At 43.5% G+C, this 21,020-nt stretch overlaps 1 protein-coding gene across 3 annotated transcripts in view; it reads right to left on the reverse strand.

The window, feature by feature from the left end:
- Positions 1 to 21,020, reverse strand: part of LOC121005272 (solute carrier organic anion transporter family member 1C1-like) — a 175,281-nt gene that overhangs the window by 37,321 nt on the left and 116,940 nt on the right. For all 3 annotated transcript variants that reach the window (XM_040437923.1, XM_040437907.1, XM_040437915.1), the window contains exons 11-13: positions 15,821 to 16,016; positions 15,570 to 15,735; positions 209 to 393 (exon numbers count right to left, since the gene is read on the reverse strand). In XM_040437923.1, the coding sequence (XP_040293857.1) occupies positions 209 to 393; positions 15,570 to 15,735; positions 15,821 to 16,016 (547 nt within the window). The remainder of the gene's footprint in view (positions 1 to 208; positions 394 to 15,569; positions 15,736 to 15,820; positions 16,017 to 21,020) is intronic.

Consider the following 21,020-nt stretch of genomic DNA (forward strand, 5'->3'; position numbering starts at 1 on the left):
TCTCTCCCTGTAATGATGTACCTTAGGTACTGGTACATTGAGCCAGAACCACTTGCTTTTCTATTCCAGTAAGTGGTATAGCACAGAAATTGTTGCCTGCCTGACTCTCCCTGTAAATGTAGGTACCGATAGTTTTTTTTTCTTTCCAGCTACCAGGAAAATGTCCTTCATAAATTCTATCTGTAAAGAATAAATCAAGGCAACTTACCAGAGGACAATGACATAGGAGGCAGTTCCACTGATTGAAAATATAAAAGTAGTGAAGGTTTGTGTGATGGCATAGACCATGAACATTTTGTCACAGTTGCCACTACGAGGACACGAGCCAAGTGTTACGGATGAATTTACTGACGGGAAGCCCATGGATTCAACACACAAGCAGTTCTGATAAACCTGTAACAACCCAAAGCATTATCTGGTTATAATATACAAAACATTGATTATTACTGTATACATACCGATTTCACTGATTATTATATACCTCACACTGATCAGTATATAACTTTGATTATTATACACATCACACTGACTATGATAGGCATTACACTGATCATATTATATATATATATATATATACACTGCTCAAAAAAATAAAGGGAACACAAAAATAACACATCCTAGATCTGAATTAATTAAATATTCTTCTGAAATACTTTGTTCTTTACAAAGTTGAATGTGCTGACAACAAAATCACACACAAAAAAAAAATGGAAATCAAATTTTTTAACCCTTGGAGGTCTGGATTTAGAGTCACCCTCAAAATTAAAGTGGAAAAACACACTACAGGCTGATCCAACTTTGATGTAATGTCCTTAAAACAAGTCAAAATGAGGCTCAGTAGTGTGTGTGGCCTCCACGTGCCTGTATGACCTCCCTACAACGCCTGTGCATGCTCCTGATGAGGTGGCGGACGGTCTCCTGAGGGATCTCCTCCCAGACCTGGACTAAAGCATCTGCCAACTCCTGGACAGTCTGTGGTGCAACGTGACGTTGGTGGATAGAGCGAGACGTGATGTCCCAGATGTGCTCAATTGGATTCAGGTCTGGGGAACGGGCGGGCCAGTCCATAGCATCAATGCCTTCGTCTTGCAGGAACTGCTGACACACTCCAGCCACATGAGGTCTAGCATTGTCTTGCATTAGGAGGAACCCAGGGCCAACCGCACCAGCATATGGTCTCACAAGGGGTCTGAGGATCTAATCTCGGTACCTAATGGCAGTCAGGCTACCTCTGGCGAGCACATGGAGGGCTGTGCGGCCCTCCAAAGAAATGCCACCCCACACCATTACTGACCCAATGCCAAACCGGTCATGCTGGAGGATGTTGCAGGCAGCAGAACGTTCTCCACAGCGTCTCCAGACTCTGTCACGTCTGTCACATGTGCTCAGTGTGAACCTGCTTTCATCTGTGAAGAGCACAGAGCGCCAGTGGCGAATTTGCCAATCTTGGTGTTTTCTGGCAAATGCCAAACGTCCTGCACGGTGTTGGGCTGTAAGCACAACCCCCACCTGTGGACGTCGGGCCCTCATATCACCCTCATGGAGTCTGTTTCTGACCGTTTGAGCAGACACATGCACATTTGTGGCCTGCTGGAGGTCATTTTGCAGGGCTCTGGCAGTGCTCCTCCTGTTCCTCCTTGCACAAAGGCTGAGGTAGCGGTCCTGCTGCTGGGTTGTTGCCCTCCTACAGCCTCCTCCACGTCTCCTAATGTACTGGCCTGTCTCCTGGTAGCGCCTCCATGCTCTGGACACTACGCTGACAGACACAGCAAACCTTCTTGCCACAGCTTGCATTGATGTGCCATCCTGGATAAGCTGCACTACCTGAGCCACTTGTGTGGGTTGTAGACTCCGTCTCATGCTACCACTAGAGTGAAAGCACCGGCAGCATTCAAAAGTGACCAAAACATCAACCAGGAAGCATAGGAACTGAGAAGTGGTCAGGTCACCACCTGCAGAACCACTCCTTTATTGGGGGGTGTCTTACTAATTGCCTATAATTTCCACCTGTTGTCTATCCCATTTGCACAACAGCATGTGAAATTGATTGTCACTCAGTGTTGCTTCCTAAGTTGACAGTTTGATTTCACAGAAGTGTGATTGACTTGGAGTTACATTGTGTTGTTTAAGTGTTCCCTTTATTTTTTTGAGCAGTGTATATATATATATATATATATATACCTAGAGGGGAGAATCATGGATGGTCGGTAAGAATACAGTAAGTTAAAAGCGGAAATTCTTGCTGGGAGTTTTGCCAAGACAATCCTCCCAGGTCACAAATGTTCGATCTGTTCCACCTCGTACAAAAATGGTTGCAGCCAGACTCATCCTCCCCAGCTCAAATGGTGGAAAAAGTGGTGATGGATCGGTTCCTCCATACGCTGCCAAAACCCATACAATGTTGGTTTGCCCATGGAAACCCCCAGACTGCTAACGAATTGGTGAGCCACGTAGAAAGGTATATCAGCATGGATGACTCCCTGGAAAATCTGGCGGGTTTGAGACAGCCATATCGCGGCTCTAAAAATGGAACAGGGTTCCCCAAGAAAGGACTACAATCTACTCCCAACTGGAAAACCAAGATCAAGGAGAAGTTGGAGCCCGAAACCAGAGTCCAGGCCGGCCCCATTATCTGTTGGAGGTGTCAGGCTCCTTGACATATAGCATCACACTGCCCTTTGTCTACCGAGTCCATGGAGTGCAGTGTGGGCCAACATTATTCCCTTTTTGCACATCCTGTGTGCAGTGCAGTTACCCAAGCCCGAAAGAACCCCAGGTGAGTCAAGTGACCGTGAACAGTGTCATGGTGGCTGCCCTTCTGGACTCCGGCAGTTTGGTCACTTTGATAACGTCCATGGTGCCTCACATATTAAACCCTGAAAAGCATGTGGGAGTGTTGTGCATCCATGGAGACACCAGAGATTATCCGGTTGCTCAGGTATCCATAAACACTGCGTGTGGTACTATACAGCATGAGGTGGGAGTCGTAAAGGACTTACTGCACCCGATGATACTGGGAAGAGACTTTCCACTGTTCTGGGACCTTTGGGCTAAAGCTGAGGTCCCGATGAGACTGACAAGTACTGAGTGTTCTAGTAGTGATGTGTTGGGAAAGGTAATGGTGTGTCTTGGGGTGATATCGGAGTCTCCGCTAGCCGTGATGTTAGGAGATGAGAACGAGGAATTAACCCCTGCGACCAATTTTCTTGATCTTGAGGTGTCTCGGGATAATTTTGGAGCTGCACAGCTCAGGGATCTTACTTTAAAAGGTGCCCGGGAAAATGTATGAGTAACGAATGGGGTTGCCCAAAGTCCCGGGGCTGATAATAAGTTTCCCCACTTCACCATAAATAATAATCTGTTATATAGTGACCAAAGGTAGGGATGAAGTAGTGGAACAACTGCTGGTACCTGGTCCATATCGACACTTAGTATTAGGTATGGCCCACTCTCATGTTTTAGGGGGAAACTTGGGGGCAGGTAAAACCCAAGAACGCATCCTGCAGAGATTCTATTGGCCGGCGTGTTACAAGGAAATAGTAGACTATTGCCAATCGTGTCCCACCTGCCAGTTGACAGCCCCTGTCCCACATTTCAAAAGCCCCTTGGTCCCTCTGCCAATCATTGAAGTCTTGTTTCAACGGATTGCAATGGATCTCGTAGGTCCCCTAGTAAAGTCAGCTAGAGGTCAGCAGTATATTCTGGTGGTAGTAGGCTATGCCACCAGATACCCGGAAGCAGTCCCTGTAAGGAATACCTGGTCGAAAAACATAGCGAGAGAGTTGTTCCAGATGTTTGCTAGAACGGGCATACCTTTCAGAGATATTAACTGATCAGGGAACACCGTCACCGTTCATGTCTAAGGTCGTGAAAGAGTTGTGTCGGATGTTGAAAATTAAACAACTGCGAACATCAGTATATCATCCGCAGACGGTCTAGTAGAACAATTCAATAAAACACTTAAGAGTATGTTGGGACTGTCTCCTACCGTACCTACTCTTTCTATTAGAGAGGTTCCTAAAATCTCCACTGTGTTTTCACCTTTTGAACTATTATATGCTCGGCACCCTCAGGGGGTTGCTGGATGAGGCGATGGAAACCTGGGAAAAGGAGACTACCCCTTATAAAAGTGTGGTTGAACACATTGCACAAATGCAGGAGAGGATATCTAAGGTCATGCCCATAGTAAAAGAACATCTCCTGAGGGCTCAAGATAACCAAGCTCAAGTGTATAACAGGGCAGCCAAGGTAAGGCAGTTCAGTCCAGGGGACTGAGTACTAGATTTAGTACCCACTGTGGAAAGCAAATTCCTAGCCAAATGGCAGGGGCCTTATGAGGTTGTTGAGAAAGTTGGGGAAGTTAACTACAGGGTTCACCAACCTAGGAAAAGAAAACCTATCCAGCTGTATCATGTGAACTTGTTAAAACCATGTAAAGATAGAAACACCCTTGAAACAACCTGTTTGATGGTAGAGGCAAAAAGTAACAGTCAGGATGTCACAATTGGAGAGACTCTGTCCAATTTACAAAAACAGCAATGCAAGGAACTGTTACAATAGAATAGGGACCTGTTCTCAGATTTGCCAGGCCTCACTAATATTATTGAGCATGAGGTTCGAACAAAAACACATGTTCGGGTAAACATAAAACCCTATAGAATCCCTGAGGCCCGTAAGGAAGTCATGTCACAAGAGATCAAAAGGATGCTAGAGCTAGGAGTGATTGAGGAGTTCCGGAGTGGGTGGTCCAGTCCGATAGTATTGGTACCAAAACCATCTGGAGAATGGCGGTTCTGTAATGACTATAGAAAACTCAATGAGGTTTCGAAGTTTGATGCCTACCCTATGCCAAGAGTGGACGAAATCATTGTGAGGTTAAGTCCTACTCGGTATATTCAAATCCCTCTATCAAGGGACGCTAAAGAAAAAACTGCTTTTTCCATGCCTGAGGGGTGTTTCCAATATGTAAGGATGCCCTTCGGTTTACAAGGTGTCCCAGCTATATTCCAAAGAGCTATGGACAGGATCTTAGGCCCTCACAAAAAGTATGCAGCTGCATACAGTACCTGGATGATATTGTCATCTTTAGCCAAGATTGGGAGAGTCACTTGGTTAAAGTCCAAGCCATACTAGATTCCCTATGAACAGCAGGATTCACCATAAACCCCAAAAAATGTGCACTGGGTATGGAAGAGGCCAAATATCTGGGTTATGTAGTAGGGAGAGGTTTGATTAAACTTCAAATCAACAAAGTTGAAGCAATTCAAACCTGGCCACGTCCACTTACGAAGAAACAGATAAAAACTTTTTGGGGAATAGTGGGCTATTACAGATGATTTTTACAGAATTTTGTATAAGCGTTTAATAGAACAGGTTCTGTAGACATCTATGTGGAATAAGTTGACGACGGTGTAAAAGAAGTGCGCTTCTTCTTGACGCTAACAGCTACCTGTAAGGCTGAGTTGATACTTCAGTTATTTGGTCAGTATTGGCCCCGTGACTGCCCAAATATAAGTGAAGTATGCAGTGATGCTAAGAGTGACGCCTGTCAACTGCATGTCATACTGGCAGTATTATTTTTACTACCACAGCAGACTCCCTATGCGTGTTACTGCAAGGCACAGTGTTCTACACCACTATAAAGGCTCTCTGCAGCCAGGAAATAGCAGTATATTAACATAATTCGCCACAAATAAATTCGGATCGAAGCTAAGTTTTCCCAAAAATTCGGTGACTCGCTCATCTCTAGTAACAAGCTTTGGCCACTATATTTCCAACCCAGAGCTACTCCTGAACAGCTGATAATCAGGGGATGACACTCCTTGAAGACAGGCCATCAATATAAAAGTACTGGCAAAAAAGGTTAGGCCCCTTTCACACGGGCATGAGGTGAACGCATTGCACCCGCACTGAATCCGGACCTTTTCACTTCAATGGGGCTGTGTACATGAGCAGTGATTTTCACGCATCACTTGTGCATTGCATGAAAATCGCAGCATGTTCTATATTGTGGGTTTTTCACGCAACGCAGGCCTCATAGAAGTAAATGGAGCTGCGTGAAAATCGCAAGCATCCACAAGCAAGTGTGGATGCGGTGCAATTTTCACACATGGTTGCTAGGAGACGATCGGGATGGGGACACGATCTTTATTATTTTCCCTTATACAGTCAGGTCCATAAATATTGGGACATAGACACAATTCTAACATTTTTGGCTCTATACACCACCACAATGGATTTGAAATGAAACGAACAAGATGTGCTTTAATTGCAGACTGTCAGCTTTAATTTGAGGGTATTTACATCCAAATCAGGTGAACGGTGTAGGAATTACAATAGTTTGCATATGTGCCTCCCACTTGTTAAGGGACCAAAAGTAATGGAACATAATAATAATAATCATAAATTAAACTTTCACTTTTTAATATTTGGTTGCAAATCCTTTGCAGTCAATTACAGCCTGAAGTCTGGAAAGCATAGACATCACCAGACGCTGGGTTTCATCCCTGGTGATGCTCTGTCACGCCTCTACTGCAACTGTCTTCAGTTACTACTTGTTCTTGGGGCATTTTCCCTTCAGTTTTGTCTTCAGCAATTGAAATGCATGCTCAATCGGATTCATGTCAGGTGATTAACTTGGCCATTGCATTAAATTCATCTTCTTTCCCTTAAAAAACTCTTTGGTTGCTTTTGCAGTATGCTTTGGGTCATTGTCCATCTGCACTGTGAAGCGCCGTCCAATGAGTTCTGAAGCATTTGGCTGAATATGAGCAGATAATATTGCCCGAAACACTTCCGAATTCATCCTGCTGCTTTTGTCAGCAGTCACATCATCAATAAATACAAGAGAACCAGTTCCATTGGCAGCCATACATGCCCACGCCATGACACTACCACCACCATGCTTCACTGATGAGGTGGTATGCTTAGGATCATGAGCCGTTCCTTTCCTTCTCCATACTCCTCTCTTCTCATCACTCTGGTACAAGTTGATCTTGGTCTCATCTGTCCATAGAATGTTGTTCCAGAACTGTGAAGGCTTTTTTAGATGTCGTTTGGCAAACTCTAATCTGGCCTTCCTGTTTTTGAGGCTCACCAATGGTTCACATCTTGTGGTGAACCCTCTGTATTCACTCTGGTGAAGTCTTCTCTTGATAGTTGACTTTGACACACATCCACCTACCTCCTGGAGAGTGTTCTTGATCTGGCCAACTGTTGTGAAGGGTGTTTTCTTCACAACAGTTGGCCAGAATTCTTCGGTCACCCACCACAGTTGTTTTCCCTGGTCATCCGGGTCTTTTGGTGTTGCTGAGCTCACCGATGCATTCCTTCTTTTTAACCGCTTGCCGCCACGCTAACGCCGAAAGGCGTCATTGCGGCGGCTCCCCCAGGCTACGCTAACGCCAATAGGCGTCATCTCGCGTGAGCCGAGATTTCCTGTGAACGCGCGCACACAGGCGCGCGCGCTCACAGGAACGGAAGGTAAGAGAGTTGATCTCCAGCCTGCCAGCGGCGATCGTTCGCTGGCAGGCTGGAGATGTGTTTTTTTTTAACCCCTAACAGGTATATTAGACGCTGTTTTGATAACAGCGTCTAATATACCTGCTACCTGGTCCTCTGGTGGTCCCCTTTGTTTGGATCGACCACCAGAGGACACAGGTAGCTCAGTAAAGTAGCACCAAGCACCACTACACTACACCCCCCCCCCCCCCCGTCACTTATTAACCCCTTATTAGCCCCTGATCACCCCATATAGACTCCCTGATCACCCCCCTGTCATTGATTACCCCCCTGTCATTGATTACCCCCCTGTAAAGCTCCATTCAGACGTCCGCATGATTTTTACGGATCCACTGATAGATGGATCGGATCCGCAAAACGCATACGGACGTCTGAATGGAGCCTTACAGGGGCGTGATCAATGACTGTGGTGATCACCCCATATAGACTCCTTGATCACCCCCCTGTCATTGATTACCCCCCTGTCATTGATTACCCCCCTGTAAAGCTCCATTCAGACGTCCGCATGATTTTTACGGATCCACTGATAGATGGATCGGATCCGCAAAACGCATCCGGACGTCTGAATGAAGCCTTACAGGGGCATGATCAATGACTGTGGTGATCACCCCATATAGACTCCCTGATCACCCCCCTGTAAAGCTCCATTCAGATGTCCGCATGATTTTTACGGATGCACTGATAGATGGATCGGATCCGCAAAACGCATCCGGACGTCTGAATGAAGCCTTACAGGGGCATGATCAATGACTGTGGTGATCACCCCCCTGTCATTGATTACCCCCCTGTAAAGCTCCATTCAGATGTCCGCATGATTTTTACGGATGCACTGATAGATGGATCGGATCCGCAAAACGCATCCGGACGTCTGAATGAAGCCTTACAGGGGCATGATCAATGACTGTGGTGATCACCCCCCTGTCATTGATTACCCCCCTGTAAAGCTCCATTCAGATGTCCGCATGATTTTTACGGATGCACTGATAGATGGATCGGATCCGCAAAACGCATCCGGACGTCTGAATGAAGCCTTACAGGGGCGTGATCAATGACTGTGGATATCACCCCATATAGACTCCCGGATCACCCCCCTGTCATTGATTACACCCCTGTCATTGATCACCCCCCTGTAAAGCTCCATTCAGATGTCCGCATGATTTTTACAGATCCACTGATAAATGGATCGGATCCGCAAAACGCATCCGGACGTCTGAATGAAGCCTTACAGGGGCGTGATCAATGACTGTGGTGATCACCCCATATAGACTCCCTGATCACCCCCCTGTCATTGATTACCCCCCTGTAAAGCTCCATTCAGATGTCCGCATGATTTTTACGGATCCACTGATAGATGGATCGGATCCGCAAAACGCATCCGGACGTCTGAATGAAGCCTTACAGGGGCATGATCAATGACTGTGGTGATCACCCAATATAGACTCCCTGATCACCCCCCTGTCATTGATTACCCCCCTGTAAAGCTCCATTCAGATGTCCGCATGATTTTTACGGATGCACTGATAGATGGATCGGATCCGCAAAACGCATCCGGACGTCTGAATGAAGCCTTACAGGGGCGTGATCAATGACTGTGGTTATCACCCCATATAGACTCCCTGATCACCCCCCTGTCATTGATTACACCCCTGTCATTGATCACCCCCCTGTAAAGCTCCATTCAGATGTCCGCATGATTTTTACGGATGCACTGATAGATGGATCGGATCCGCAAAACGCATCCGGACGTCTGAATGAAGCCTTACAGGGGCATGATCAATGACTGTGGTTATCACCCCATATAGACTCCCTGATCACCCCCCGTCATTGATTACCCCCCTGTCATTGATTACCCCCCTGTAAAGCTCCATTCAGACGTCCGCATGATTTTTACGGATCCACTATTAGATGGATCGGATCCGCAAAACGCATCCGGACGTCTGAATGAAGCCTTACAGGGGCATGATCAATGACTGTGGTGATCACCCCATATAGACTCCCTGATCACCCCCCTGTCATTGATTACCCCCCTGTAGAGCTCTATTCAGATGTCCGCATGATTTTTACGGATGCACTGATAGATGGATCGGATCCGCAAAACGCATCCGGACGTCTGAATGAAGCCTTACAGGGGCATGATCAATGACTGTGGTGATCACCCCATATAGACTCCCTGATCACCCCCCCTGTCATTGATCACCCCCCTGTCATTGATCACCACCCCTGTCATTGATCACTCCCCCTGTCATTGATCACCCCCCTGTCATTGATCACCCCTCTGTAAGGCTCCATTCAGACATTTTTTTGGCCCAAGTTAGCGGAATTATTATTATTTTTTTCTTACAAAGTCTCATATTCCACTAACTTGTGTCAAAAATAAAATCTCACATGAACTCACCATACCCCTCACGGAAACCAAATGCGTAAAATTTTTTAGACATTTATTTTCCAGACTTCTTCTCACGCTTTAGGGCCCCTAGAATGCCAGGGCAGTATAAATACCCCACATGTGACCCCATTTCGGAAAGAAGACACCCCCAGGTATTCCGTGAGGGGCATATTGAGTCCATGAAAGATTGAAATTTTTGTCCCAAGTTAGCGGAACGGGAGACTTTGTGAGAAAAAAATTAAAAATATCAATTTCCGCTAACTTGTGCCAAAAAAAAAAAAATTCTATGAACTCGCCATGCCCCTCATTGAATACCTTGGGGTGTCTTCTTTCCAAAATGGGGTCACATGTGGGGTATTTATACTGCCCTGGCATTCTAGGGGCCCCAAAGCGTGAGAAGAAGTCTGGTATCCAAATGTCTAAAAATGCCCTCCTAAAAGGAATTTGGGCACCGTTGCGCATCTAGGCTGCAAAAAAGTGTCACACATCTGGTATCGCCGTACTCAGGAGAAGTTGGGGAATGTGTTTTGGGGTGTCATTTTACATATACCCATGCTGGGTGAGAGAAATATCTTGGTCAAATGCCAACTTTGTATAAAAAAATGGGAAAAGTTGTCTTTTGCCAAGATATTTCTCTCACCCAGCAAGGGTATATGTAAAATGACACCCCAAAACACATTCCCCAACTTCTCCTGAATACGGCGATACCACATGTGTGACACTTTTTTGCAGCCTAGGTGGGCAAAGGGGCCCATATTCCAAAGAGCACCTTTAGGATTTCACAGGTCATTTACCTACTTACCACACATTAGGGCCCCTGGAAAATGCCAGGGCAGTATAACTACCCCACAAGTGACCCCATTTTGGAAAGAAGACACCCCAAGGTATTCCGTGAGGGGCATGGCAAGGTCCTAGAATTTTTTATTTTTTGTCACAAGTTAGTGGAAAATGCTGATTTTTTTTTTATTTTTTTTTTTTCATACAAAGTCTCATATTCCACTAACTTGTGACAAAAAATAAAAACTTCCATGAACTCACTATGCCCATCAGCGAATACCTTGGGGTCTCTTCTTTCCAAAATGGGGTCACTTGTGGGGTAGTTATACTGCCCTGGCATTCTAGGGGCCCAAATGTGTGGTAAGGAGTTTGAAATCAAATTCTGTAAAAAATGACCTGTGAAATCCGAAAGGTGCTCTTTGGAATATGGGCCCCTTTGCCCACCTAGGCTGCAAAAAAGTGTCACACATCTGGTATCCCCGTACTCAGGAGAAGGTGGGGAATGTGTTTTGGGGTGTCATTTTACATATACCCCTGCTGGGTGAGAGAAATATCTTGGCAAAAGACAACTTTTCCCATTTTTTTATACAAAGTTGGCATTTGACCAAGATATTTATCTCACCCAGCATGGGTATATGTAAAAAGACACCCCAAAACACATTCCTCAACTTCTCCTGAATACAGAGATACCAGATGTGTGACACTTTTTTGCAGCCTAGGTGGGCAAAGGGGCCCATATTCCAAAGAGCACCTTTCGGATTTCACAGGTCATTTTTTACAGAATTTGATTTCAAACTCCTTACCACACATTCGGGCCCCTAGAATGCCAGGGCAGTATAACTACCCCACAAGTGACCCCATTTTGGAAAGAAGAGACCCCAAGGTATTCGCTGATGGGCATAGTGAGTTCATGGAAGTTTTTATTTTTTGTCACAAGTTAGTGGAATATGAGACTTTGTATGAAAAAAAAAAAAAAAAAAAATCATCATTTTCCACTAACTTGTGACAAAAAATAAAAAATTCTAGGAACTTGCCATGCCCCTCACGGAATACCTTGGGGTGTCTTCTTTCCAAAATGGGGTCACTTGTGGGGTAGTTATACTGCCCTGGCATTCTAGGGGCCCGAATGTGTGGTAAGGAGTTTGAAATCAAATTCTGTAAAAAATGACCTGTGAAATCCGAAAGGTGCTCTTTGGAATATGGGCCCCTTTGCCCACCTAGGCTGCAAAAAAGTTTCACACATCTGGTATTGCCGTACTCAGGAGAAGGTGGGGAATGTGTTTTGGGGTGTCATTTTACATATACCCATGCTGGGTGAGAGAAATATCTTGGCAAAAGACAACTTTTCCCATTTTTTTATACAAAGTTGGCATTTGACCAAGATATTTATCTCACCCAGCATGGGTATATGTAAAATGACACCCCAAAACACATTCCTCAACTTCTCCTGAGTACGGAGATACCAGATGTGTGACACTTTTTTGCAGCCTAGGTGGGCAAAGGGGCCCATATTCCAAAGAGCACCTTTCGGATTTCACTGGTCATTTTTTACAGAATTTGATTTCAAACTCCTTACCACACATTTGGGCCCCTAGAATGCCAGGGCAGTATAACTACCCCACAAGTGACCCCATTTTGGAAAGAAGAGACCCCAAGGTATTTCGTGATGGGCATAGTGAGTTCATAGAAGTTTTTATTTTTTGTCACAAGTTAGTGGAATATGAGACTTTGTAAGAAAAACAAAATCAAAAAAAAAAATCATCATTTTCCGCTAACTTGTGACAAAAAATAAAAAGTTCTATGAACTCACTATGCCCATCAGCGAATACCTTAGGGTGTGTACTTTCCGAAATGGGGTCATTTGTGGGGTGTTTGTACTGTCTGGCCATTGTAGAACCTCAGGAAACATGACAGGTGCTCAGAAAGTCAGAGCTGCTTCAAAAAGCGGAAATTCACATTTTTGTACCATAGTTTGTAAACGCTATAACTTTTACCCAAACCATTTTTTTTTTACCCAAACATTTTTTTTTTATCAAAGACATGTAGAACTATAAATTTAGAGCAAAATTTCTATATGGATCTCGTTTTTTTTGCAAAATTTTACAACTGAAAGTGAAAAATGTCATTTTTTTGCAAAAAAATCGTTAAATTTCGATTAATAACAAAAAAAGTAAAAATGTCAGCAGCAATGAAATACCACCAAATGAAAGCTCTATTAGTGAGAAGAAAAGGAGGTAAAATTCATTTGGGTGGTAAGTTGCATGTTCGAGCAATAAACGGTGAAAGTAGTGTAGTGCCGATTTGTAAAAAAGGGCCTGGTCTTTAGGGGGGTATAAACCTGTGGTCCTTAAGTGGTTAATAATGTTCAAAACAGTTGTTTTGGCCACGCCTAATGTTTTTGCTATCTCTCTGAAGGGGTTGTTTTCTTTTTTCAGCCTAATGATGGCTTGCTTCACTGATAGTGACAGCTCTTTTAATCTCATCTTGAGAGTTGACAGCAACAGATTCCAAATGCAAATAGCACACTTGAAATGAACTCTAGACCTTTTATCTGCTCATTGTAATTGGGATAATGAGGGAATAACACACACCTGGCCATGGAACAGCAGAGAAACCAATTGTCCTATTACTTGTGGGAGGCACATACTCAAGCTGTTGTAATTCCTACACCGTTCACCTAATTTGGATGTAAATACCCACAAATTAAGCTGACAGTCTGCAGTTAAAGCACATCTTGTTCGTCTCATTTCAAATCCATTGTGGTGGTGTATAGAGCCAAAAATGTTAGAATTGTGTTGATGTCCTAATATTTCTGGACCTGACTGTAACATGGTTATAAGGGAAGATAATAGCATTCTTAATACAGAATGATTAGTAAAATGTCCATTTAGGGGTTAAAAATAATAAACAAATATAACTCACCCCATCCACTTGATTGCGTAGCGGATCTCCTCTTTTTTCTACTTTTTTCAGGACCTGGCTAAAGGACCTTTGATGACGTCACTGCGATCATCACATGGTCCATCTCATGGTCCATCACCACATGGTCCATCATAAAACGCTTTGCACTCACGCGGAAAAATCACACATTTTCCCGGAACGCACCCGCATCTTGTCCGGCCCTCACACGCGACACCCGTGTGAAAGAGGCCTTATTATAAAGGCTAGCCCATATGTTTTAACGGATGGGACCATCTTTTGTTGGTGCATATGACAACTTACCTGCGTAAAACATACAGTTTAAACAGGCAGACATTTTGTAAGTGAATAAACCTACAAAATAGTGTCAGACAGATCACATACTGTACCAGCACAATGGCCCAGTAGGACTTTCTCTGGTATGAATGAATGTTTAGACTGGAACTCGATTCCTTCCTTTAGTTTTTGTATTGCCTTCCCTCTAGCACTCATGCTCTACAGCTCACTACTTTCAAAATGTCACCAGCTGGCAGCCAATCATACTTCTTCTCTCATTTACCACCAGGGACAGCCCAATGAGACCAGAACTGCAATTGGTCAGAGTACAGCCAGCCAGTGAGCACCTGTGCTGTTGTAATGACTGTTGCTGCTGCCAGTCAGTGCCTGTGCAGACTGTACCCTTCTAACCGCACTCCCTACCTTGTCTCTGTGATAACTGCCTTGTTGCCACTTCTGATATCTTCTAGCTTCTTTTTCCTTCAGTGTAATAAATATAGATTTATCAGTGTTGAAGTGGCCCTGGGTGGCTGCCCAAAATGGCCCTATTGTAATCTGCCATTGAGGGGCAGAACTACCAACGTAGTGGCTTAGGGGCCCACATTAGCAGTAAAGATTACTGTGTGTGTACTGACTGGCGAATCCTGTAATGATTGACAGATACAACAACCGGACTTGGACCCGGATATGGCTGATGTGTTTGTCATCCATTATTGCCCTGGCCTCATTCCTTGGCGTGTTCTCTCCCCAGCAGTAGAGATGATGCAGTGACGTGTGAGATCATTCCCCTAGTCTATGCGCTCCCATACTCAGCTCAGCCAGTGTGATGTTGTCACTGCATGCGCATGCTGGGGACAACATGATGTGTTCCATTCATTGGAGGAACGGGGATAGGTGAGTATTTATTTATTTTTTAACACTGCAAGGGCAGCACTATGGTAAGGGGGCACTAAGGAGTCAACACTACTGTAAGGGGGGCACTAAGTGGTCAACACTACTGTAAGGGGGGCACTAAGGAGCCAGCAGTACTGTAACAGGGCACTTAGGAGACAGCACTACTGTAACGGGGAAGCAAAGGGACATAACTACTGTGTGGGGTCACTATGGTGGCATTCTGCTGTTTGGGCACTAAGAGGGCATTCTACTGTGTGGGGGTACAACTACTGTGTGAGGCACTAAGGGAACATTACCATTAGGGACACTAAGGGAGCATCATACTGTGTGGGGGCACTACGGGAGCATTCCATTGTGAATGGGGCATTAAGGGGACATCATTACTTTGAAGGGGGAATAATTACTGTGAAGGGGCCACAGGGCCTAGGTGGTATCCTGCAAGGTAAACTCTCAACTCCTTCTCCTCTCCAGCAATAGTAAGTTTTTTATTGTCATATTTTCTACATGATGGGTGGTTGTATGCCGAGCGTGGGCAGTTTTGACTAGTTTTGGAAAGGGGGTTTGTGGGGAAAGTTGTTCAAAAATTTGCTATGGGAACCAGACTTTTGATGTTATGCACCTGATACATATCACCTTGATTATTATGCACATTCGTTATTACACACATCACACTGATTATTATACACTCATTGTATACATCACAGTGCTTTGTATACATGACACTGATAATTAGATACCTGAGCACAGATTATAATACATGCTGAACTGATTATTGCTATAATTTTTTATCACTCACTATGCTCTTTCCAGATCCTGTGGATGATTTGCAGCCGGCCAGACATGCTGACATGTAGGTGATATTATTCACTCCGCACACTGGATCCCATTTTGTGGTCGAGCAGCTACAGTTGCTGTTACAGTTGGAGAAGAGCTGGTTGCCTCCTAATGTGTCCAGTTTGTTCCTAAGATACAATAAAGATGTCAGAGCTCAGCACCCCCTCATTATGTGCCCCCCTAACCCATCTTTATAATAACCCTGGAACCTACCCGTTGTAAGACACAGTCATCCCCGCCACTTCAGGGTTCTCACAGCCAATAAAGAAAACGGCGAAAAACAAAATGTAGGACACAAGATTGGTAATGAAGACCAACTTAGAGGCTGACAGCAATCCGTACTTGTACTTCTTCATCAGCACACCACTCAGCAACATTCCGAGAGCCCCTGCCGGCACAGTGGTAGCCCCTGCACAAGGAAAGGGATCAATCTGACTTCTGTAAGTTCCACAACTTTCTAACAGATTTTGAATTACAATTCCTAACCATTTTGGAGATTGATGTGAATAGAATCATTCTTTTTGTAGCCAACCTTTTTCCTTGCATGGGAGGCAAATCCAGCCAAAAATAAAATGAAAATGCTAATATCTTTGTGAAAATATATTTTTTCCACATATGTAAAAACGTCATGACAAAATTAAAAATATGAAATAATTTAATATGCAATTTATTTTTTAACTCAAGCATGGATAATTTGTGAAAATATTAAAATAAAATTAAAAAAGCTTTGTCCTATCATTTTCATTACCATACAGGTATTTAAATGGTAAAATCTAAAATTAAAAAAACCCGAAAGAGAAAAGAAAACTCAAACTTTACTTTGGTTTTGCAATTTCTTCATGAACTGGATAATAAATTTCAAAATTTAAATGAAAATGCAATATACATTTAGCTTTTCTTTTTCAACTGATATGCTACAGATGTGACAAAATGCAAAATGGATAAATAAAAGGCAAAGTGACAGTTTAAGATTTATGGGGTCATTTATGAAACTGGTGTAGAACTGGCTTAGTTGCCCATAGCAACCAATCAGATTCCACCTTTCATTTTCCAAAGGACGTTTCAAAAATGAAAGGTGGAACCTGATTGGTTGCTATGGGCAACTAAGCCAGTTCTACTTTATACCAGTTTGATAAATGACCCCATTCGTTTTCAGCCCTGAATGCCCTTTTAAGTGCCAAAATGAAAATGGAATAACCTGCAAAATGACACCTCTCTGCATGTCTAGGTAATAAATAGCAAAGTCGGTTGCAGAATTACTAAAGTAGACCTTAGCGGCACTGGAGTGGGGGCAGGGCGCTGGGTTACAGCAGACTACCTCACACAGTGAGCCGAGGATCGCTGCTAGTGAATTCTGGTACACAACAGTATCCACCTCCATGTTGGTGAAAGCTCTGATATCACCAAGTCTGTCTAATATCACTTCACATTTAAATAATATATAATCTTTATCTCAGCAATTTGCCAACCTCATTATCTCGTTTCTAACAAAATGTTTGCCATGCTTCTGTGCACTGTTTCATTGTTTTAGCCCCGCCTATGTTTAACCACCTCAGCTCCCCTAGCTTAAACCCCCTTAATGACCAGACCACTTTTTACAATTCTGCACTACACTACTTTCACGGTTTATTGCGCGGTCATACAACTTACCACCCAAAATGAATTTTACCTCCTTTTCTTCTCACTAATAGAGCTTTCATTTGGTGGTATTTCATTGTTGCTGACATTTTTACTTTTTTTGTTATTAATCAAAAAAATTTTGCAAAAAAATGAAATTTTTCACTTTCAGTTGTAAATTTTTTCAAATAAAACGACATTTCTATATAAATTTTTCTCTAAATTTAATATTCTACATGTCTGATAAAAAAAAATGCGTAAGTGTATATTTTTTGGTTTGCGCAAAAGTTATAGTTAAACTATGGTACAAAAATGTGAATTTCCGCATTTTGAAGCAGCTCTGACTTTCTGAGCACCTGTCATGTTTCCTGAGGTTCTACAATGCCCAGAGAGTAGAAACACCCCACAAATGACCCCATTTCGGAAAGTAGACACCATAAGGTATTCGCTGATGGGCATAGTGAGTTCATAGAAGTTTTTATTTTTTGTCACAAGTTAGCGAAAAATTATGATTTTTATTTTTTTTTTCCTTACAAAGTCTCATATTCCACTAACTTGTGAAAAAAAATAAAAACTTCCATGAACTCACTATGCCCATCACGAAATACCTTGGGGTGTCTTCTTTCCAAAATGGGGTCACTTATGGGGTATTTATACTGCCCTGGCATTTTAGGGGACCTAAAGCGTGAGAAGAAGTCTGGAATCCAAATGCCCTGTGAAATCCTAAAGGTGCTCTTTAGAATTTGGGCCCCTTTGGGCACCTAGGCTGCAAAAAAGTGTCACACACGTGGTATCGCCGTACTCAGAAGAAGTAGGGAAATGTGTTTTGGGGTGTATTTTTACATATACCCATGCTGGGTGAGAGAAATATCTCTCTGAAAGTCACCTTTTCCAATTTTTTCATACAAAGTTGTCATTTTAGAGAGATATTTCTCTCACCCAGCATGGGTATATGTAAATAGACACCCCAAAACACATTGCCCAACTTCTCCTGAGTACGGCGATACCACATGTGTGACACTTTTTTGCAGCCTAGGTGCGCAAAGGGGCCCAAATTCTAAAGAGCACCTTTAGGATTTCACAGGGCATTTTTTAGGCATTTGGATTCCAAATTACTTCTCACACTTTAGGTCCCCTAAAATGCCAGGGCAGTATAAATACCCCACAAGTGACCCCATTTTGGAAAGAAGACACCCCAAGGTATTCCGTGAGGGGCATGGCGAGTTCCTAGAATTTATTTTTTTTGGCACAAGTTAGCGGAAAATGTTTTTTTTTTTTTTTTTTTTTCTTACAAAGTCTCATATTCCACTAACTTGTGACAAAAAATATAATTTGACATGAACTCACCATACCCCTCACGGAATACCTTAGGGTTTCTTCTTTCCAAAATGGGGTCACTTGTGGGGTATTTATACTGCCCTGGTATTTTAGGGGCCCTAAAGCGTGAGAAGAAGTCTGGAATCCAAATGCCTAAAAAATGCCCTGTGAAATCGTAAAGATACTCTTTGGAATTTGGGCCCCTTTACGCACCTAGGCTGCAAAAAAGTGTCACACATGTGGTATCGCCGTACTCAGGAGAAGTAGGGCAATGTGTTTTTGGGTGTGTTTTTACATATACCCATACTGTGTGAGATAAATATCTCTGTAAAAGACAACTTTTCCCATTTTTTATACAAAGTTGTCATTTTACAGAGATATTTCTCTCACCCAGCATGGGTATATGTAAAAAGACATCCCAAAACACATTGCCCTACTTCTCTTGAGTACGGCGATACCACATGTGTGACACTTTTTTGCAGCCTAGATGCGCAAAGGGGCCCAAATTCCAATGAGAATCTTTTAGGAGGTCATTTGGATTCCAGACTTCTTCTCACGCTTTAGGGCCCCTAAAATGCCAGGGCAGTATGAATACCCCACATGTGACCTCATTTTGGAAAAAAGACACCCCAAGGTATTCTGTGAGGGGCATGGCGAGTTCATCGAATTATTTTTTTTTGGCACAAGTTAGCAGAAAATGATTTATTTTTTTAATTTTTTTTCTTACAAAGTCTCATATTCCACTAACTTGTGACAAAAAATAAAATTTTACATGAACTGACCATACCCCTCACGGAATACCTTGGGGTTTCTTCCTTCCAAAATGGGGTCACTTGTGGGGTATTTATACTGCCCTGGCATTTTAGGGGCCCCAAAGCGTGAGAAGAAGTCTGGAATCCAAATGCACAAAAAATGCCCTGTGAAATCATAAAGATACTCTTTGGAATTTGGGCCCCTTTACGCACCTAGGCTGCAAAAAAGTGTCACACATGTGGTATCGCCGTACTCAGGAGAAATAGGGCAATGTGTTTTGGGGTGTATTTTTACATATACCCATACTGTGTGAGATAAATATCTCTGTAAAAGACAACTTTTCCCATTTTTTTATACAAAGTTGTCATTTTACAGAGATATTTCTCTCACCCAGCATGGGTATATGTAAAAAGACACCCCAAAACACATTGCCCTACTTCTCCTGAGTACGGCGATACCACATGTGTGACACTTTTTTGCAGCCTAGGTGCGCAAAGGGGCCCAAATTCCAATGAGAATGGCATTTTAGGGGCCCTAAAGCGTAAGAAGAAGTCTGGAATATAAATGTCTAAAATTTTTTACGCATTTGGATTCCGTGAGGGGTATGGTGAGTTCATGTGAGATTTTATTTTTTGTCACAAGTTAGTGGAATATGAGACTTTGTAATAAAAAAAAATAAAAAAAAATCTATTTCCTTTAACTTGTGACAAAAAATAAAATCTTCTATGAACTCGCCATGCCCCTCAAAAGTGATCTTTTTATAGCGCCGCAGCGATTTTACTGTGTTTTTGCAGTGATCAGAAAAAATAAATTGCTGTCACTGCGGTGGGGCAGACTGAACGCAAGATCAGGCCTGATCGGGCGAACACTGCGTTTTTTGTAGAGCCTATAGAACATGTCCTATTCTTGTCCGCAATTGCGGACAAGAAAAGGCATTTTCTATATAGTTCTGGCAATGTGCGGATCCGCAAAATGTGGAAAGCACATTGCCGGTGTCCGTGTTTTGCAGATCCGCGGATCCGTGGATCCGCAAAACACATACGGACGTCTGAATTGAGCCTTACAGGGGGGTGATCAATGACAGGGGGGTGATCAGGGAGTCTATATGGGGTGATCACCCCCCTGTAAGTCTCCATTCAGACGTCCGTATGTGTTTTGCGGATCCGATCCGTGGATCCACGAATCCGCAAAACACATACGGACATCTGAATGGAGCCTTACAGGGGGGTGATCAATGACAGGGGGGTGATCAGGGAGTCTAATATGGGGTGATCAGGAGTTAATAAGGGGTTAATAAGTGACAGGGGGGGAAGGGTGTAGTGTAGTGCTGTTTGGTGCTACTTTAGAGAGCTGCCTGTGTCCTCTGGTGGTCGATCCAAGCAAAAGGGACCACCAGAGGACCAGGTAGCAGGTATATTAGACGCTGTTAACAAAACAGTGTCTAATATACCTTTCAGGGGTTAAAAAAATTGCATCTACAGCCTGCCAGCGAATGATCGCTGCAGGCAGGCTGTAGATCAGCTCGTTTACCTTCCGATCCTGTAAACGCGCCCTCCTGTGTGCGCGCGTTCACAGGAAATCTCGCGTCTCGCGAGATGACGCGCCGGCGCGTCAAGGAGGAATGAATCGACCGACCTCCACAACGCAATCCTGCGTTAGGCGGTCCGGAGGGGGTTAATTAACAATTATTGAAATATTGCACAGCCTGAAAATGAAAAGACAATCA

This window comes from Bufo bufo, chromosome 1 (genome assembly GCF_905171765.1).
Source record: "Bufo bufo chromosome 1, aBufBuf1.1, whole genome shotgun sequence".
Lineage (NCBI taxonomy): Eukaryota > Metazoa > Chordata > Amphibia > Anura > Bufonidae > Bufo > Bufo bufo.